Source organism: Polypterus senegalus, chromosome 5 (genome assembly GCF_016835505.1).
Source record: "Polypterus senegalus isolate Bchr_013 chromosome 5, ASM1683550v1, whole genome shotgun sequence".
Classification (NCBI taxonomy): Eukaryota; Metazoa; Chordata; class Cladistia; order Polypteriformes; family Polypteridae; genus Polypterus; species Polypterus senegalus.
This window is the reverse complement of record NC_053158.1, coordinates 155,619,402-155,642,276: the sequence shown is the minus strand read 5'-3', so window position 1 is coordinate 155,642,276 and position 22,875 is coordinate 155,619,402. Positions and strand designations below refer to the sequence as shown.

General features: G+C 37.8%; 1 protein-coding gene across 5 annotated transcripts in view; it reads right to left on the bottom strand.

The window, feature by feature from the left end:
* Positions 1 to 4,526: 4,526 nt before the first annotated feature.
* The window catches only part of wdr37 (WD repeat domain 37), a 156,280-nt gene continuing 137,931 nt past the window's right edge, over positions 4,527 to 22,875 (bottom strand). For all 5 annotated transcript variants that reach the window (XM_039753534.1, XM_039753531.1, XM_039753529.1 and 2 more), the window contains 3 exons: positions 12,918 to 13,052; positions 7,525 to 7,639; positions 4,527 to 6,494 (listed from right to left, as the gene is read on the bottom strand). In XM_039753534.1, the coding sequence (XP_039609468.1) occupies positions 6,363 to 6,494; positions 7,525 to 7,639; positions 12,918 to 13,052 (382 nt within the window). In that variant the 3' untranslated portion in view covers positions 4,527 to 6,362. The remainder of the gene's footprint in view (positions 6,495 to 7,524; positions 7,640 to 12,917; positions 13,053 to 22,875) is intronic.

Genomic DNA, 22,875 nt, shown 5'->3' with positions numbered 1-22,875 from the left:
ATTGATGAATGTTGGCTGTTGATGCAATATTGTTTGAAGGATCAGAAATCACAGGCAGTCAGCTTAGGCACATGCACTGTTGAGGGTGAAATACCCAAATACTTTCTAATCTGAATTTAAGAGACATTGTTTTTAATTTTTTTAAATGTTTTTCTCATGCATTTGTGGAAAAATGGGTGATCCTCGGCCCATCTTTGCTCCTAAAGGACTAGGCGTTTCCAGGATGCAGCTTTCATACCAAAACATGATTACAGTCATCTGCTCTCATCATTATTTTCTTTTTCTAACTCGTTACTGGCCCTAAACTGCCCTGTTCCAACTTTTTTGGAATATGTTGCAGGGCTCTTAATGGCAGGAATGGATGTATATTTAAAAACAAACGAAGTTGACCAGACTAAATATTAACTATCTTGATATTATACTGTTTGTGTTGGATTACAAGTCAAAATGAATTTTGAAATCATCCCTTTCTGTTTTTATTTGCATTTTCTGTACCATTCCAACCTTTTCTAAATTGGCATTGTACTCTATTTGTCTGTGGTTCATTGAGTTTAAAACATTTTTCTAACATTTGCGTAAAATTTGCCCTTAAAAAGTTTCCATCATGTCCCAATATTCTTGACATCCTTCAGACTCCACTTATAGCTGTTCTACAGAGCTGGAGTAAATCTAACAAGTCAAATACTTTTAAAAATTATTAATAACATGTAAATGTTAAGTCCTAAATGTTAATGTGTAGTGGTGCTACTGAGTAAAGAAATTTCAGCTCCCAGCAGTCCTTGCAGTAGCTCTGATTGGTTGTCTGCTGAGGGTGCAGAGGCTGCTGGGGACAAGGAGACTGGTGTGACATTTAAAAGGGGGCCAGTTATACAGAGGGGGGAGAAGTCTTTTGTGTTTGGAGTTGCCTGTCTGTTTGCCTTCCCGTTTTGGTACTTGCAGATTCTTGTTTTGTCTTGGTTCGTCTCTTAGTTTGGGTATAAGAACTGTCTGGTGTCTTCCTGTTGCATGAGGACTGTCTGAGGATTTGTTGTTGACCTGCGAAGAAAGGAGTGCTCCTAATTCCATTCACATGTCCCCATCTCATCAGGAAATACTGGTAGGACTATCTTTATATTTATATACAGTGTGCTGATCTGTGGACTATCTTCCTCCATCATTTCCTTTCATCAGTTGCCGTTTTCATGAAGTTCATAGTGTGTGGTTTTTTACTGGTTTGTTATTGTTGAATTTGTGTTTATAGTATATCGCCGTAAGGGGAACTGGGATTGAATATACTTAATTCATTATTGTTTAATACATTCTTTAATTTCTGCTTTTTTGTCTCTGTGAGGGAGTGTGTGTGAGTCGGGCCAAGGCTGGGTGCGTTTCTGGGATCCTGACCAAAAAAATAAATAACTCACAGTCATATTGGCGGTGTGAATCTTAGCTGGGCTTTAGTCAACTACAAATGAGTCAAGTAAAACCTTCCAAGGTACACTTGACAAAAACAGTTGGATCCCAAGGTATAAGTTTACTTCTTTTGCTTAAAAACACAAGGCACAACTCTCCCCACACAGTTTTAAATATCCATACACTAATCAAGATTAACTCAAGATCCACATACCACTCCGAAAACAAAATTAAAGAGGTAGGCTCATTTATTGATCACTGTTAACCCATTTAAGACATTACCTTTGAGATATTATAATACCAACAAAAAAATCACATTCAGAGACATCTACAAGTCAACAAGACAAATATTCAGTAACACATGTATATCTAGCAGGTGGGACCAGTTCCCTGGGAATGAGTTCTTTCTTTACAATTGCAGCCATACTATAACTATTTTATTCATCCCCAGTAACCATGGTGAAGACATTAACATAAGGAAATATAATGATAAAGAAAGGATATTGTATTTTGCCTTTAAATGTTTTTTACTCCGAAATATACAAACAACCAAAGAACACCCACGGGACAACAGAGTTGTCATACAGTTCTTTAGTAGGATCTTCGATGATTGAATGTCCATCTTTAGGGAAGTGGATAGTATTTTCCTTGGCCAAGGCAGAAGAGAATGTTTTTAGTCCATCTAGGCAGGCTTAGATTCCATAAGGTCGTGACAGTATATTCTGAAGATCAACCATGAAAATACCAAATTCTTAACTATAGATGGATCGTCGGCAGATATTAACCTGGACGGGATCCGAATAAAACAAGTGCAAAAATTTGTCTGGGATTGATTGTCCAAGAAAAAAAAGGGATGCCTCTACAACAGAAGTACACAGTAAAATCGACCAAATTACAGCAGCTTTCACTTCATTAAAGTGGTGCCTTTGGAAAAAGGCAAACATCCCCATCAAGACCAACATCCACCTTTACAGGTCTTTGATCCTGCCGATCCTTCAATATGGATCTGAAATGTGGACTATGCTCAGCTCTCAGCAGAATAAACTCTAAGTCCTCCAAATGTGTTTCCTACATCAATCCCAGGTGTCACACTTCGAAACAAGACCATACCAAATAGGTGCAACAGCCAACTGACAGTGAACATGGAGATCCAATGAAGGCAAATACACTGGTCTGAACATATCTGCCAGATGAACCACAACTAGGCGCTATACAAATTGCTTTGGTGAAAACAACCACAAAATTGGAAGATGCAAAGACACACACCAAAAAACAAGTTAAGGAGGATTTGAATAGCCATCAACTTAAACTTCTGGATGCCAAAGACATTGCCTTGTACCACCCAGAATAAAGAAACGTCAATAGCGAAAATCAAAGCCTTGCAACACCCACAGCATTGTACGGTCTATGGGATAAGCCCTGCCCTGTTACCAGCTAGGGAAAAGTCGGAAAACAAGAAGAAGACTAACTTACATCCACACAACAAACAAAAAAATGAAAAACTGGTTAAATAAAAAGGGGCATGCTCAGTCCACACAAGTTTCAACTTGTGACAGCTAAATTTGAATGACATGATGACACATCATTCTGCTCTCAGTCAAAACTCAAAACTATCGATTTTTGGTGGAGTCAGTAATAAACTTGATTAATGCGCTTTCTGCATTTAACAAAAACAATGACAATTAATCTGTGCTGCCAACAGAAAATACATTTTGTGATGCGATTTAATGCATGCATGTGGATACTTTCCACAATCTATGCATAATTACCATTAAGCATGATATGTATATACAGTACTTTGGGTACCACAGAGTTTTTACAACAGTATGAGTATAAATAAAGTTATAAGTAAATAACAATAAGCGTTATTTTTACATGAATTTTGAAATGCTGTATATCTTCAAGGTTAGAAAGCAATGGAATGGAAAATATTTTTAGTTCAAATAATCATATTTCTTTATTACATTATGTTTAAAAAAAATCCACCAACACTGAAACAACACTGAAAATTGAAAAGTATGCTATGAAAAGTGTGAAAGATTACATTAATAGTCTAAATTGTAGGGCTTCTTTTGGTAAACTCAGCTGAGGCAGTTTTCAGTCAATGGAGATGGGCACTTTTTTTAGTTTATCTTTATATAATTGTTCTTCATGTTTACAAAGATGTTTTGAAAAGCAATATTAAAGTCTAGTTAGGGCTGCTTGTTTTTGTTCATTGGGAACCCAAGGGAATTGGGTAGAATAGCTCTTTGAATACTTATTTTGTATTGTCAATTGTTGTTCCATTTTTACTGGATAGCCTATACAGTAGACATTTTCTAAAATTCTGTGTCTTAAAAAAATGAACAATATGTTTATTTATTTCTTGTTCAGTTCTTCTTTTGTTTTTGCAGAATGCAGATATTTTGGAATTACAGTACTTCAGTTGATTAAAATGGTCCTTATGAAAAGAAACATCACAGTAGAACTACCGATTGTTAACCAATAAAACTGAGCCAAAAGAAGCACCTAAACTGGATTCAATCTAAAAAAGTATATGCACATAGATTATACCATATATATACTGTCACCATGATCATTTTTAATTATATCATGATATAAATGTTTGACCATACCACCTACCCCTAAATTGTGTATAAAAAGCATTCAGGCTCACATATGACAGTGACATACACCAGTTGTCTTTTTAACTCTGGCTAAAATGACTTTCTGCTGCCCCACACTAACACATTAATCTTTATACACTTTGTGAATTCACTTTTGCAAGAATGAAAATCATTTATAAAAATCACGGTGAAACATTTAAATTAACAGTCAGAGGAACCTCTGATGATCATGCAGCTCCCACAGTGATATTTAGTATCCAGTAATACTTCTCTATAGCTATCGTAAAACATCAGAAAAAATATTTTGGCTTTTGTGCATATGTGCAATCTATAATTATACAGTTAAATTTTTCAGTATAACAGAAGACTGACTGATTAAGAAGAAAATGTTACCTTGACTAAGAGTTAGCGAATACTATGCAATTTAAAATCTTCAACTTCTTTGTTTTGAGTATTAGTTTAGTAAATTTACATACATTCACTATTTCAGCATCTAAGCTGATACTAACCCCAGAAAAGAGAACTGAGTGAAAACTTCAAAATCATCATATTTTATTAGGTTTACAAGCTTTTACATTTCACATAGAACTATTTTCACCATCAAGCTAAATTACTATGTGTAACAAATATCAAATGATTTGGTTTTCCTGGAAGAGCACAATTACTGTTTTCATGATTCTGAACCAGAATTGCCATGTTTTCTCTGTGAATGGTGAGCCACTCAAGAAAGAGGCAATACAAAACTGTTTTTTTTAACAGTTCATATTCAAGCTTCATACTGAATGGATGTCATATAAAACAAATTTTTCTTTAAAAATGCAGAACAAGTCTATGTAACATGCATCTCCTTTCAGTCCTGGTCAACATTTGGAATAATTGCTCATTAAAGAAATCTTAGGTTAGTGTAATTTAAAAAGAAATGGCAGAAGTTTCGGACAACCAATTATCACTAAACAAAAGGAAAGATGAATATTTCACAGTAGGAAAATAAATTCAGCAGACTATACATGAATGGCAAAATGAAAAAAAAAAGCTTTAAAGTGTGGTTACATTTAAACACATAGAAGGCAAATTGTATATAATTTAATGTAAATCATGTACGCTTCCTTAAAATATGGAAAGCTGTAACACACGTGAAAAGTAAAAATAATCAGCTTCTTTAGATATGGTGACACATACACAACAGCCGTGAGGTACACATGTTCAAGACAAGCAGCAAGGGCGAATTCTTTTTATTTTATCAATGCCAAACTAGTCTGTTTTGAACAATCACTTCAGCATTATCCTAAGTCAGTGCTCAATGTTCTCCAGTGATCTGACCAGTAAAGAAAGTGCTGCATAAGAGAAGTAGGGATCTGCATAGCCCTGAAGTCTTCACTCGGTCTTAAAAGTGTAAGTAAAAACTGTGATCAGACAATGTACCTGGTGAAGGAAACTGCATGGTCCTTGAACCAGCAGCAGTATTGCTAGGGTTTCTTTGAAGCTTGTCCAGAAAGGAAGAGATGACTGGGATAACAGCATAAACAACTGTGTTGTAACATCTTTTGCATTACTGTTATGTTTCAATATATTGGTAAAAGTCATTTCAACACATTTTTCAGCTTTACAGTATAATTTTTCCCAATTTAAATATACCTATTCCAATATTGTATGAGAACAGTAATGTATCACTTAACAATTAAGGGTACAGAAGTACATAAAATTGTTTCAGAAATGCTGGACTTTGCACAAGAACACAATGCACAAAGACCTAGGAACAGCACTGTGGTTTGTAGAGAAGAGACAGACTAGGTATGGAAGAATTGAACATTTTTCATTATTATTCCAATCTACTGTACATAGTATTACGTGCAGACGTTTATATGAAGGCATGTTTTCAAAAATCCTAGCAGTAAATGATTCACATTACAACATTCTGTACAATGACCATGTCTTCTTTATATGTAACAGAGTCTACTTTACAATTAGCTTGTTGCTTCACACTGTAATGTGAAAAAATGTGGAGATAGCTCCACATCATTTAATGCTATTTCTAAAAAACAGAAAAAAAGGTACGCAGACAGTTTGGCAGCACAGCATTTGCTGTAAATCACAAGTTGAAAAGACTTCTAGATTTTGCATTTTTCTATAATAACTTAATGTGCAATTGAGCATGGCTAAAAAAAACAAAAACAAAAACAAACTTAACTGTAAATCAGATACAATGTAATACAAAGCACAAAAATTGCAGTATATCTGAAATTCATGCAAACTGTGCACAGTGTTGTGAGAAGATTAACATTTACTCAGATCCATAGGGCAGCATTACAATGATCTAGGATCAGCAAAACGACAGTTCAGAACCTGAGAGTTGGTGGGAGATTCCTTTTACTTCTCCTGCAGCAGTGCTGGGATGTTGATGTTCCAGCCAATTGCCTGCCGGTCAAACCCACAAGTGAACAGATTACATGTAGGATTGTCTTCACTCCAAGCTGAGCAGCAAACCATTCGCCGATGGCCCTAGGAGAGATTTACATAAGCTGAAGGGCATTTGATAATAAAACTGCACTGATAAAATTTCACTTTAAAAACAGCTGGACACCTAACACAGCTTGTTTTACTGTAGTTGAAAAAAGTAAAAAAGAGGCATTTTGCAGCAATGTGTGTGAAAATGTAAGTACACTCCATAAAAAACATTTTGCACAAAAGGATATTACATTGCAATTTCCACAATATTTATAGGAGAGAGTTATGTATTTAAAAAAAATATATCATGGAAAAATTGACATTATGCAGTCATTAACACATCTGTATAGAAATGTAGTTTCTTTGTGTAGAAAAAGTTAGTTTGCCACTAATATTATGATTACATCAAACCTAAAATCAGGATCAGATGCACCCAGACAGGTGCAAATAATCAGAGTATTATTTGGATATTCCTTGTAATGTGGTTTGGTCTCAGCATTTGGGTTGTGTAGCTATCTGACGTTAAGATTAAAAGAACTCACTATTGCCTTAAAGAAAGACTGTTGATGCTTATGAATCTGTGAAGCATTTTGAAGCCATTTCCGATTAATTTGTAGTTAATCGCCACTCTGTCCAAAAAAGTACCCAGAAATGGAGAAAATTGGAAAACAATGGTAATGTCACCACACCACCTAACACAAGGTAAGAGCTGATCAAAAAGGGAAGTCACGCCAGGAAAACATTGAGGTATTTACAGACGTGTCTTGCCTAAGTTAATGACAAACTGCTTAAATTTGATTTAGACATGTAAGATGAGGAATGAAGGAAGGAAGAAAGATGCCCCTGCATTCAAAAAACAAGATATGCATAACTGACATTTGACAAACTACACCTTGGTGAAGAACAGAACTATTGGAATAATGTGCTCAGGGTGGACAAGATAGAGGTAAAGCTATTTGGCTGCCAGATATTATGATTAATGAAAATGAAAAAAATGCCTTGGACCAAACCACTCTCATACCAACTGTAAAACATGGTAATGGAAGAATAGTAAACCGAATAAACATAAGGAAACATTCTTTACCTGTCTATTGCTGCGTGGAAGTCGGGCCAGTCGCACTCCTGCCATGTCAAAAAGCCTGACCTGTCGATTGTCATGTGGAAGCGCAATAATCTTTTGACTCACAGAAACACTAATCCTGAAAAAGAATTTGTTTTACAGTAAGAACAATACATTAACTAAAAGTAATAGGAAGAAATCTGACCATATTCTGCCAACAAGAATGACAGAATACCACATGATATGACTGACAGGACATCTACAAGTGGCTACTCTGTGGGTGCACTGCAGCTCGAGCATCCCCAGTATGTCCGGCATATACATATATTTGTGGCTTCTATAAAAATACCAGCCAACATATATTCAATATGCTCTATTGTTGATGTCTAAGTGATTTTTAGAAAGGTTTTTGCCTTCCAGTTGAAAAAGTCTTCCAACTCATCTCATAGGAAGGACGACACCTGTCTACTAGTATTACAAGCTGATAAAATGTTTATTTTGCTCTTGTGTGCTACCCATAGCTGAAACACTGTAATTAGGTTACTACACTTACAGTTGAAGTTGGAAGTTTACATACACTTAGAGTGAATTCTTTAAAAGTCACTTTATAACCCATCCACAGGTTTAATACTAACAAACTATAAATTTGGTATATCGTTTAAGACATCTACTTTGTGCAGGACAAAAGTAATTTTTCAAACAATGTTCACAGGGTGTTTCACTTTTATTGACTGTATTACAATTCCAGTGGGTCTCAAGTTAACATTCACTTTGTTCATATTTGGTAGCATTGCCTTTAAATTGTTTAACATGAGCCAAATGTTTTGGGTAGCCTTCCACAAGCCTCTTAAAAAAAGTTACCGAAATTTTGGCCTCCAAAAATGAAGGTGGTTGGAATTAATTAAGAGAGTAATTAAAAGAAGTGCTTTGATGGAGTGTTTTGTGGAAGCCCTTTTACTGCACTAATGGAGGAAGTCTGTCAAAGTTACATTTTACTATTAAACAAAAGCACTGAACTTAAACCCAGGACTGTTGTGTCTGGGATTTGGTGTGTTCCATGCAGGCTACTACTACAGGCTAATATTACAGGCTACTACATATACAGTGGTGCCTCGGTTTGCAAGCATAATTTGTTCCCAGAAATATGCATGTAATCCAAAGCACTCGTATATCAAAGCGAATTTCCCGATAAGAAATAATGATTCGTTCTAGAACCCAAAACTCTTCATATAAAAATGATGAATACAAAACAAAGTAAAAATATGTAAAACAGATTAACCTGCACTTTACCTTTGAAAAGAATCGTAGCTGGTGTGAGGGAGAGGGAGACGCAGAAGAGTGTCCCGAAGTAACTGCAGGCTCCCAGCACTGTAGCAGTTTGTCGTAAAAGCGAATCCGAAAAGATCGCGGTCGCTCTATAAGCACCTACCGTCGATGGGTGATGCAAGGAACATTATAAATGCAAGGGAACAGTATTACTTGGCCACTAACCTGGTCATAACCGTGCCGGATTGCTGTGTCTGTGTAAAGGAGAACGGTATATCCCGCTACAATAAATAACCGTGCTGTTCCAGTTTCAAACTGAATAAAGCTGGTTTTGCTAAAGTACTGAGACTCAGCCTCGTGTTTTGGGGTGCATGACAGGGACTCACATGCTACAGCACACACACGTGGTCACAATGCTATAGTAAACATTATACGCTTGTACGGATGTTGACTATATGAGTGAGGCACGCCAACTGTGACCGAGCATGGGAGATGATTACCCACAATCCCGCATGGAGAGAGAAGAAGCATCAGCTCAGTTGTGATCACGTGACGCTTGGCCGACAAAGCGTATACGGACTAATTGTATTGCAAGACCTCGCTCATTTATCAAGTTAAAATTTATTAAAAAATGTAGCTAGTCTTGCAAAACGCTCGCAAACTAAGTTACTCACAATCCAAAGTTTTACTGTATATCAGTCTGCAAAAATATATAAAAAAGAAATAGAGTGATCCCTCGCTATATCGCACTTTGACTTTCGCGGCTTCACTCCATCACGGATTTTAAATGTAAGCATATCTAAATATATATCACAGATTTTTCGCTGGTTCACGGATTTCTGCGGACAATGGGTATTTTAATTTATGCTACATGCTTCCTCAGTTGGTTTGCCCAGTTGACTTCATACAAGGGACGCTATTGGCAGATGGCTGAGAAGCTACCCAATCAGAGCATGTATTACAAATTAAATAAAACTCAATGATATACGATGTGCTTCCCGCGCGGTGCTTGATTGTTTGCTTTTATCTGCCTCTCTCACTCTCTCTGCGCCTGACGGAGGGGGTGTGAGCAGAAGGGCTGTTTGCCTAGAGGATACGGACGCTCCTCAAAAAATGCCGCTTTATCGCAGTGCTTCGGATACTTAAAAGCACGTATTGATTTTTTGATTGTTTGCTTTTCTCTTGCACACTCTTTCTCAGACATCCTCTGCTCGTGACAGGCATTCTTAGAAAAGGAGGATATGTTTGTATTCTTTTAATTGTGAGAAAGAACGGTCATCTCTGTCTTGTCATGGAGCACAGTTTAAACTTTTGACTAAAGGGTGTTATTTCATGTCTAGAGGGCTCTAATAATGTTAACAGTGTGGGAGAGTTTATAAGGGCTTAAAATATATAAAACAAACCATACAAACATGTGGTTTCTACTTCGCGGATTTTCATCTATCGCGGGGGGTTCTGGAACGCAACCCCCACGATCAAGGAGGGATTACTGCATAGTAAAAGTTAGATCTCTTATAACCTTTCAAAATGGCGAAAAATTAGTTCACGCTTTTGTTTTAGTCGACAAGTTTACTGTAACGCACTCCTCTCAGGACTACCCAAAAAAGACGTCAATTGGTTGCAACTAGTGCAGACTGCAGCTGGTGGAATCTTAACTAGGAAAAAAATAATCAAAGCACACGTGCCATTTAGAATTGACTTTAAAATACTGCTTACTGTTTACAAAGCCTTAAATAATCTGGCTCCATCCTATACTCCTACACTCCAAATTGTAACTTTAGATCTTCAAATTATAATTCCAACAGCTAAACATAAAAGAAGTGGTGATGCAGCCTTCTGCTGTTATCCACCTAAAATATGGAATAGGTTACTGACAGAAATTTGCCAGGCTAAAATGGTGAAGCACTTTAAAAAACTGCTAAAAACCTTTCTCATAGCTACATTTTAATGTTACCCTGATATACTGTATAAGCTTTGAATTATCGTTTTTTATCATGGCTCCGCAATCTGTATTCTCGCAATCTGAGTCTCGCAATTTTCCAACTTCCTGTGTAGGTAGAAGGCTGACCCCATCTTCATGAAATTTGGTAGGTGGCTTCCCTACGCTAACCAAAACCGATGTACATACTTATTTTGGTTGTATGACGCCACTGTCGGCCGCCATATTGAACTTTCCAATGTCACTAATTCTCCAACTTCCCATGTAGGTAGAAGGCTGAAATTTGGCAGGCTCATTCCTTACAGCTTACTTACAAAAGTTAAGCAGGTTTAATTTCGAAATTCTACGCGTAATGGTCATAACGGTCAACAACATCCGCCATGTTGAACTTTCTTATTCATGGCCCCATCTTCACGAAATTTGGTAGGCGGCTTCCCTGCACTAACCAAAACCAATGTACGTACTTATTTCGGTGGTATGACGCCACTGTCAGCCGCCATATTGAACTTTCCAACGTCACTAATTCACCAACTTCCCATGTAGGTAGAAGGCTGAATTTGGTACTTATTTCGGTGGTATGATGCCACTGTCGGCCGCCATACTGAACTTTTCAACGGTCTTTGTTACTTATGGGCCCATCTTCAAGAAATTTGGTACGCGGGTTCCCAAATATAATTGAATCCTACTTACGTACGTATATACGTCCATAGCCTGCAGCTCGGTCACCGTGTGAGGCAGCGTTGGGTCCCCCATCCCAATGCCTCCCACGTTGTTGGCTGCCTGCCTATATAAGGCCATCCGTCGCTCCAGTCTCTACATTCCCTTCCTTGCTTCGCCACAGGATTCACGTCTCCCTGCTGATAACTACAGCCTTTTAATTTAATCCACGGCTTCTCTGCTGTTTTATTGTTCATTTATTACGATTATAGTTATTGTGTAGGTATTTTAGATTTACTTTACATTGTTCAGGTACCCATTTCCTTTATCATTCCAACCGTACCCCCATTAACATGTCTATTGAGGTGATCACCATCGATCAAAGAACTGTCACTTACGGAGTGGTTTCCATACCCGGAGATGGCACCTACCTTTTCCATTCTCTTTGTTACATATTGCACGGCCATATCAGGCTCACTCTTGATATCCGGAGGAACATTGTGTCTTATGTATTGAATGACTGGGTCAGGTTCAAGGTGTGGACTGATGACGGTACAGGAGATAATTATTCTACACAGAAGCACTATAAGAGTGAAATGCTTAAGCCCTTCACCTATGCATCTGCATGTGAGTTGATGGCTGCCGGTGAATTGTTCGGTTGTCGCTTTCAAGCGTACCGAAATGGCCAAATATTTTACACCTTTCGACAACCGCCAATGTCTCTTTAAACATCTTAGATTGACAGGTGACGATTTCAGTAGTGGATACTTTGATGTTTATGAATGTTTAAACTCTCAAAAGCTGGATGTGAAGTTAATCGATGAAACCAGTTGTATACTTACAACGCTTGACAGATGCCGAATGTCTCTTTAACACAAGTCCTACAAATACTGTCGTAATTCAAACAAACCATGAAACTCAAACTGACAGCAGCAATCCAAGCTGTGAGATTTGAAAAAAGATTACTGTTCACATGGCCAACTGTACATTGCATGCTCAAGAGTAAGCTCAGCGCGCAGCTTGGTCATATTACAACCGGAGGGCCGAACTCACAATGTGGTATACAAAGAGATCCTTAACAAATAATTATTGGTATATTTTCCCTCAGTTTAAAAAGGTTTAATTTTCTTCTTAATAAAAATTTTAAGGTAGTACTTCGCCGATGCGAAGCGCAGGTATTTTGCTAGTTTTTTTATAACATTTTCTTTCTTCATCTTGTAAAGCACTTTGAGCTACATCTTTGCATGAAACTGTGCTATATAAATAAATGTTGTTGTTGTTGTTGCTGCATTCCATGACTATTAGGAGTAATGTAAAAAATTTAAAATAATTTTACTTCTAGTATCTCTTGTACTAAGCCTTCTTGCTTTTATAGTCTGTTACTTGCTTTATGGACTGTCCTTAAAACAATATGCATCCTTTATCCTCCATGCCAAAGTTTATTTGTACTATAAATATCAATACTAATTATATTAAGAATATACATAAGAGTTCTGTATCAAATAAAACAGAAATAATCAGGGAAAACACAAGTACAACAAAACTTCAAATTCACCTGTTAACTGCTGAATCAGTGCGTATAGTGGCTATTGGAGACCTCATATTCTTCAAATCCCAAACCTTAACAGTGCGATCATCACTTCCTGAAACCACATTGTCTCCGACTGTGAAGACCGCAGATGTGACAGTGCTAAATGAAAATATAAAAATAATTTAAAAAAAACATACAAAACAGATGTAACAGTGGCTACACTACTATACATTACAAATCACACATATCAAGTATGCTGAATTACTAACTCTGACTGTAAACACAAAACTTGCCAATGGATCCCAAGGTTCTGATTAGCGATTCTCTTGAGCAGTGCCTCACTCCTTCACCATTATGTTAATTCTCAATGCATTCACTTTCAGAAATCATTTGTATCATTAAGGATCACAGATCAATAAGCAGTAAATAAGATTAAACAGCACAATAAACACACCAATAATGTAAAACAAATCAAGCAATTATAAATTTATGCTGTCCTTAAAATTTGCTATTGAGACACTGTGTCTTAATTGAAAACAACACAAATAGTACTTGAGTGGATGACCATTCCACATCAACTTTTCTGTATAGTTAGGAAGTAATATATATTTCTGCATGTCTGTCCCCCTTTTTCTTTCCATGTGTGTTAAAAAGAAACAAAAAAAAAATGAAAATAAAGATTTTTTTCTAAATATTATTTTATGTACTCACTAGGGGGCTTCACCCCCTGTTTGCTTCACTTGCCAACCCCCGAGCCTGCACAACACTCCAGCCACTTCGCATCTCTGCCGCTCGCGTATGTGGATTTCACTTTCACCAAGCAACAAATCTTTTAATTCTCATGGATACGCCTCTTCATTGGGAAGAAACACTACTTTTCCCTGATGGCAACACGAATTAGACAATCTACAAGTCTCCGACTTAAAATTTAAATCAAAACAATATATTTGATCTCTTTTCGCTGTTCCATTATTTCACCAAGTAATAATTTCCCTTTATTTGCGCTAATGCAATCTTTACTATCATTTTTTTGAGACTTTCGAATTTTAGTACTTTCATTATCTCTAACCTGCTCTGCATGTGTATCACACCAACGTTTTTGAATTCTGTACGACGTTCTACTGTGTCATCTACTCTTTTGTCTTTTATTTCCAGCCCTGGATGTGATTAAATCACTTGGCACAAAGTCTCGTCTCGCGGGACATGAAAGTATCTCTCTGAAAAAGTCACCCCTTGTCCCAGGATTTTTTTTTTATTATAACAGAGAGATTTGTTTGGAGACCAAAGACTGTCTGCTGGGTAATTAATCTAATATATAAAGTTTCATCGGGGATTATTGTTGACTGTGTCCTGACTCAAACATTTGACCCTGTTGGTACCTTTGTTTTTTTTCTCTCTCACTTTTTACTGCAGTTTGAACAACAGTGCCACCTGGTTGTTTAAATCAATAAAACACTAAAAAAGACAGAAGCCAGACTTGCCAGCAGAAAGAGGACCAAAGCTTTAAATTACTTACCAGTGCAATGCCTGTGCAGTGTTGTTTCTAGTACTAAAATAATTTCAAAATATTCTGACATGCCACCAGGGACAAAAGGAGCCAAAGTTGCAGACAAGATAACTCATGATGGGGAAGATGAACCCACATTGGTAACAACACAGTCTCTCTAAATATTAGCATACAACGGGGGCTGTGACATCATAAGCTTATTGAGTGCTTTGGAAGTAAAAACTATACTTGGGCCATAAACTAACAAAAGATTTACTGTGGGAAGAAAGATATACATGTGACCATCGGCAATAGTCCGAGTCTCCTATGTTTTATTGGTAAATACCTACTATATGTTACCTAAACAAGTGCTGTTAGAAGTCGTTTAACTGTGCAGCGAGACTCATGGATACCTGAGACTGCGAAAGAAACAGCCCAGAGAAGATTGCCTTTTTTAACACCTGTAAAATATTCCTGTTTCTGAAAGTAGTTCCAGAGAGTAGTGTAAAAGTAATCCCAATCTGGGGTTCATTACCATTTGTCCCCCCTTCCCATCCTGGGGTGGTATTGCTTTCCTCAACATTGACCTAAAGCTGTCCCCTAGACACACGTGTGACAATGTATATATCTTTAACATATTATTTTGGGATTGTATATTAACATTTTTATGAGAACAAAAAAATAAATAGTTTTGCAATAAACAAAATAACTCGTTTTAGTGTCAGCAGCAACATGGATACTTATTTGTACAACAGGTGGACTTAGTTATGGTGGGTTTTGCTTCGTACGCTTTTAATATACTCCAAAAATAAACATTTGTGACATCTCTAAACAACAAATATGTTCACAGTGAGATTCAGAAATCTGATCTTCAATTAAGATACATACAGTATATTAATATTTCAATTCTGTAGAAAAGCTAATTATTTATAATTAAAAACTGCTATAATGAACAGCAAAAACAGATTGTGGCAAACTAGAAAAACTAAAGAAAAGTTCAGTACGATATTGGTTCTGTTTAATGAGTATAATGATTCAGAAGTTACTAAATGTACTGTGCAAGCAAGAAGGTAGGTGTAAAATTATCTAAAGATTTCTACATGAGTGCATTAGAATGAAAACAGTAGAAAAAAGTAAATATGAAAGACACTCATCTATACTAATAAAAGGCAAAGCCCTCACTGACTCAATGATGACTAATTCTCCAACTTCCCATGTAGGTAGAAGGCTGAAATTTGGCAGGCTCATTCCTTACAGGTTACTTACAAAAGTTAAGCAGGTTTCATTACGAAATTCTACTCGTAACGGTCATAACTAAATCCTACTTATGTACATATATACGTTCATAGCCTGTAGCTCGGTCGCTGTGTGAGGCGGAGTTGCATCCCCCATCCCCACGCCTTCCACGTAGTTGGCTGCCTGCCAATATTGCGTCCCCCGTCCCCACGCCTCCCACGTAACTGGCTACCTGCCCATATAAGGCCGTCCGTCGCTCTGGTCTCTTCATTCCCTTCCTTGCTTCGCCACGGTATTCATGTCTCCTTGCTGATAACTGCAGCATTTTTATTTAATCCACGGCTTCTCCGCTGTTTTATTGTTAATTCATTACGATTATAGTTATTGTGTAGGTATTTTAGACTTAGTTTACATTGTTCAGGTACCCAATTCTTTTACCGTTCCAACCGTACCCCCATTAACATGTCTGTCGAAGTGATCATCATCGATCAAAGAACTGTCACTTACCGAGTGGTTTCCATGCCCGGTGATGCCACCTGCCTTTTACATTCTCTGTGTTGCATACTGCACGGCCATATCAGGCTCAATCTTGATATCCGGAGGAACACTGTGCCTTATGTATTGAATGACTAGGACAGGTTCAAGGTGTGGACTGATGACGGTACAGGAGATAATTACTAGGGCCCACGATTTACTGCGGCCCGCGGAATTTAATGTCACGCCGCAGAATTTAGGATTTTGCAGCGATAAAACGCCATGCCGCAGAATTAAACTAACTGCCGCGGAAAATACCAAATCTGAATGAAATCTCACTATTTGAGGCATGTTGATATTAGTATGATTAGTTTTGATTACTTATTTAAGTTCTTTCTTTATCCTATTGCATCATCTCATTAATATCTCGTTCGTTGCTACTGAAAGCGGACACAGTGGAGTTACAGTCCAGTTAAAGAAGCTGTCGGCGTTGCTGCAAATTACTGATAAACTTAACGAGCTGAGAGCTGAACTTGAATTTGTATCTGTTCACTGCCCGCCAATTATGAACACTCTGACTTCTTTTGAGGCACAGTCATTCATGGCTGTCGATGTCTACAACAAAGTGTCTGACTTACTGTCTTGCCTGAAATCGTCCAGATTTCCAATTGCAACCAGCAGCTGTGAAGATGCAAAGCACAATGCTGCTGCTAAACTTGAAAAATATTTTGTGGGAACCAAGCAGCCGGCAATACACCTATTCAGATCTGTGAGAATATTTGATGCACGACAGCTACCACTCTTATCGAAGAATTTTGCTGATCATGCACCATCAGTGCCAACAATGATGGCAGCAGATGAATGACAAGCTTATCTGGACATAGTATCTCGTGAAGTAATTATAGCTGATATCACTGCTTTTTGGTGTGCCTTAGAGGGCAGACTGCCTCGCTTAGCAGCTTTTGCTAAAGTTTACATTGCGTTGCTGATGTCTTCTGTTGATGTGGAACATTCGTTCTCAAAATATGGATCGGTGCTGTCACCACTGCAATATTCTCTGTCACAAGAAATCCTACGATCTTACAGTGCCGTTTTCTTCAACAATAAATAATGACTTTAGAAACATTATTTGATCGTTTGTTGAGAATAATATTATGCCTACATATGTTTCAGCATCATTTGCCTAAAGCAAATCTGTGGATTAAAATGTGCGGATGTGAACGCTATGATACACCTATTTGATTAGTATTACGAATTATGACTGATTATTATTAGGGATTAAGAATAAGTAAAACTGCATTTATTTTGCTTGGGTTATGAATTAGTCTTATGGAGTTCTGGTACTGCATTTGCCGTGCCACTGTACGCCGCGGAATTTAAAAAAACATGCAGCAGAATTTACCATTTCTTGCCGCGGTAAATCGTGGGCCCTAATAATTATACTACACAGGGGCACTAGAAGAGTAAAATACTTAAGCCCTTCGCCTATGCTTCTGCATGTGAGTTGATGGCTGCCGCTGAATTGTTTGGTTGTCGCTTTCAAGTGTACCGAAATGGCCAAATATTTTACACCTTTGGAGAACCGCCAATGCCTCTTAAACATCTTAGATTCACAGGTGACGATTTGAGTAGTGGACACTTTGATGTTTATGAATGTTTCAACTCTCAAAAGCTGAATGCGAAGTTATCAATGAAGCCGGTTGTATGCTTACAACGCTTGACAGATGGTGAATGTCACTTCAACACAAGTCCTGCAAACACTAACGTAATTGAAACAAACCATGAAACTCAAACCGATTATGACAGCAGCAATCCAAGCTGTGAGAAAACAATAAAAAGGAGGTGTGCCAGACATCGTGGTACATTTTCTGATGCAGCTAGATGGAAACAACTTCGTGATGCTGCCGCCAAATACTCGCAGAAAAATCCACAGGTTCATAGAGCCGCTGTGGCTAAATACTCGCAGAAAAATCCACAAGTTAATAGACATGCTGTCGCTAAATACTTGCAGGCAAATCCACAACTTAATAGAGACGCTGCCGCTAAATACTCGCAGGCAAATCCACAAGTTCATAGAGATGCTGTCACTAAATACTAGCAGGCAATTTCACAAGTTCATAGACACGCTGCCGCTAAATATTCGCAGGTAAATCCACAAGTTAATACCGGGAATGCCTGTTAAACATCTTAGATTCACGAGCAGCGATTTGGGTAGTGAACACTTCGATGAATGAAACCTGTTATCTTTATAATGGTTGACAAACATGGAATGTAACTTGAACACAACACGTCCTCCAAATACAAACCTGATTGAAAGAAATAATGATAATCAAATCCTTGATGACAGCAACACTCATAACAGTGACAAAACAATTACATTGACAATCATGTTACGTTATTTTTAAAATGTTTCCTTTTCTTTTTCATAACTTCTTTAACACACTACTTCTCCGCTGCGAAGCACGGGTATTTTGCTAGTTAATATATAATATGTAAAAAATGTTTAAAATGGACTACATATAAAACCTAACCTTGCCACAGATAAACCTTTAGGGCTCTTTTCAATAATTTACATTTAGTTAACTGTAATACCTTTTACAGAAAAGTATAAAATATAAGCTGATAAATTATATAAATGGAACATGAATATCAACCATTACCTGTTACTTAATCTCAAAAATGGTTATTTAAATATGCTTTTCAAAAAAAGTATGGTGACAGTTATTTTTCCCTCAGAAATAAGTTTATAGAAGGCCCTCTGCTGCACTCTAGTGTAAACATTTTTTCTTTTTCTGAACGGCAGTTAAACAGCAATAAAAATAAATTATACAAAGTAATACCAATATGAAGTGTTTCATTCAATACCGTTGGATTTATTCACTACTACATCTATGACGTCCATACAAGGCAAAAATATATCAAAAATCCCATAAATCTAAACCAATACATGATATAAACCATGTTATTTACTGCCCAATTCAACTTTTTGCTGGTAGTTACAATTAATTACATTGTGGAGATAACATTTACAGTACAAAGGATATTGCTCATGTATCTCCATCAGGCATCACATATATTATTTGTCTTTTGGACAATCAAACATCAAAGTCAGTCAGTCATTGTCTAACCTACTTAGTCCTGAACAGGGTTGCAGGAGGTGCTGGAACCTATCCCAGCTAGAGTAGGGGCAAGGCAGGAATAAGCCCTGAGCACACTGCCAGCCTAACGCAGACACTACCAAAGTGTTACTGCTAATTGCACACCCATCAATTGCTTCACAAGTAAATCTGCATATTTAAGGACTAGTTCTAGTACAGCTCTGTTTAAATAAACAGTGCCAAAGTACATACTGCAGTAACTGTTGCTAACAAATGGGATAATAAAAGTCTAAGCTTTTAATGACTCTCACTGTGTCTTTTTAGTGTCACCCCATTACTCACAAAGACCTGCTAAAACTACTACTGCCTGAACATCTCCCATTGTTGAATTTGTTAAAAATGTTCAGTTTTATTCTGCACCAAGCAGTGGCATATTATAAACTGAACAAAGAACCTCTACAAAGCTCTGTCAAAATGTTACTCGTAAGGTGAAAATCATGGAATTAAACAAAACTCTGGACTTCTGTCCGGATCTAAGTGGAACACGAGAGCCAGTTGAAATGTTTTCACAAAATATTTTAAACAGTCAAAGCAATACCAGTGTCAGAAACTGGCTGGAGCGCCTTCATTTTACCTGCTCAAACCCAACCCCTCTTGTCTGGGTCTTATGAATAACAATGTCTATTATGTAGCAGTCACATAATTGGATACTGGGGAATATTAAAATGGGAGTCTGGAATACTGACCTTGCACAAGCAGTTGTTCCCTTGCCTTTTCAACAACCACAGCCCAGTGCTTATCTTGTGCAAATGAGACTTTCTTGATTTTGTTCTTAAACCTCACTGAATACATCCTTTAAAGCAGAGAATGCTTCCAAGTGTTCAGTCATGTCTTCAGTTTGTAAACATACTGGGAACGTGCATACCCATATTGTTTTTGCTCAAAATAAAATGTATTTTTGTGAGGCCCAATCATATTAAAACAAAAATCTGATTACTGTCTTCACTTCATTTCCTATTGCTATATAAGGCAAATTTCGACCCCAGAGGTGTGGTTTCTTGGACTTCATTTTGTCAATTGTGGCAAATAATTGCAGTGGCAAACTGTTCAGCATTATGGAATAACTTTGAAACTGAAATATGTGAAATTGTGCAGGATTTTTGTGGGAGCTTCATTGGTTTGCCTCCCACACACCAAAGTAATGCATTTCACAATGTTACCACTTTATAGTTTTCATTTGAATGCCACAACCCTGGCATGTCCAATTACCAACCATTTTATGTGAAAGGCAAAGTTGTGCATTTTACTTTAGGATATTGCGATATAGCACTTCCCGTTTGCAACTCTGGTTTTGTAATACTAGCTGCTACATGAAAATTATTCCTAAACCTTTTACTCTGAAAAAAGGAAGCAAACATGTCCAGTATACTTTCCTCAGGAAAGATTGTTCCAAGAATTTGTGAATAAAATAAATCACTCCCAACTTGCTGTTTTGTTGTCATAAACATACCTCATAAATAAAGAAGGCATATGGTGATGGTGCAGGATGGCGCCATGCTACCAGGCCCATCTGGGGAGTCTCTGAATCCGCTGCAGCCGATAACGTACCTGAGGCTGAGCCAGTGGATGAGGGCACTCACTCACAAAGCAAGGGGTTAGTGCATAAATGTGCCAAGTGCTTTTATTAAAAAACAGTCAAAAACAAAGTGTCCAAAGAGCAGTGTTTCAAAAACTCCAATACATAAATAATTAATTAAAACAGTGAACATCTGTGTGGTTGAAATCCAGAACTTTAAACAAGAATAAAACCATAGTTATTGGGTTCTTGTTCCATCTGATGAGGCCACTGCACACTCAGCTGGTGGAGACACTAGAAGCTATGGTCCTCTCCAGCTGACCCCTATCTTGGCTCGAGCAGCATCAGCCAGACCGCTTGGGGTCAATCCTTTGCTCAGTCATGGGACATCCACCACGTTGCCTTTCATACACTCTGGCTGGTTCTTCCTGCCTCTCCTACTGATGCTGTTCTCACGGCTGTTGACTTTCTTCTGTTCCCCAGTCTGTCCTGAGCAGGTTCCTTTTATACTAATGCTCCAAACAGGACACAGGTGTTAAGACGCTGCATCCACCGAGGACTTAATGAGGCATCTGCCTGATGCACTTACTTGCACGTGTCTTCGTAATCAGGCAGGCACCCCAGCTGTCCTCTGGGTGAAGTGCACTCGCACCTGATTAGAGCCTGCACTGTTGCAAGGTGTGATTATTTATTTGAAATCAACACAGTGTTATGAACCACTTATCACATATGTGTTCCGAAATCACAAACCTTTCAGTTTAAACTACAATTATGCTGTAAAATTTGTGGCTTTTTTGTGTTTCTTCTGGTGCTCAACATACAGCTTTACACAAGTGTCTAAGGATAAATGAATGCATCTATGCTGTAATTGTGAAGAAGCAGGTTTAATTTAATTCCCCCAGCAACTCCTGCATCCTGAAAAGATAACACTTGGAGTGTGTGATGCTCCATCATGACCTTGGTAGGTCAATACAAAATAGACAGTGCATCACTTTTCAATTTTTTTGAAACCTTTTTACCTCAAAAATCTTTTAAAAACAAAAACAAATTTATATTTATTTTGCAAATTCATCTACTGATGAGTTCTATTTAATTAATACCATTTTGCTTCCTTAGATGTCACTGTAATTATGTCAGTAACAGTTTCTTGACAACTCCTAAATATTTCTAATTCAATTATGTATGATTTGTCTTATTGTTTAAAAAAATTAAACACAACAAATAAGTGAGTTCTCATACCATTAAGTTTTGTGAATCCACAGTTATTTAAAAATCAAAAGTAGGCATATTCACTTAACTACTTGTGAGAGATATTGGAACAGATATGGTCAAATGTTTTACTCCAGCTTATGGCTGTGTACAAATTTTCTAATTAGAATAACCATAAAAAGATATGGGCGGCACAGTGGCGCAGTGGTAGCGCTGCTGCTTTGCAGTTAGGAGACCCGGGTTCGCTTCCCGGGTCCTCCATGCGTGGAGTTTGCATGTTCTCCCCGTGTCTGCGTGGGTTTCCTCCGGGCGCTCCGGTTTCCTCCCACAATCCAAAGACATGCCGGTTGGGTGGATTGGCGATTCTAAATTGGCCCTAGTGTGTGCTTGGTGTGTGGGTGTGTTTGTGTGTGTCCTGCGGTGGGTTGGCACCCTGCCCAGGATTGGTTCCTGCCTTGTGCCCTGTGTTGGCTGGGATTGGCTCCAGCAGACCCCCGTGACCCTGTATTCGGATTCAGCGGGTTAGACAATGGATGGATGGATAAAAAGATATGAAAAATGCAGCCACTAGGGGCTATCACACAGGAATAAACCACAGTCACAGTAGTTCAGCCACAGTTGTGGGTGCAAAAAAGAAAGTTTTATTTACAGAGTACCTTTTCGCAGGCTCTTCACAATCCACAATCTCACTATTATTCTTTTTTTATGTTTTCTTCCACATCTCCCAGGTGAGTGTTGTCCACCTTCTACTTACTTTGACTGCCTGACTGAATGGAGATGATCCCCTTTATGCTGGACCCAAGAGTAGTTCCAGTTGTAGGACATTGCAAGGAGCACACTCCCGGTTCATGCAGGAGTCACAAAAAAGTTGCCTTCCCTGCAGCTCACCCTGTGGGCACATGA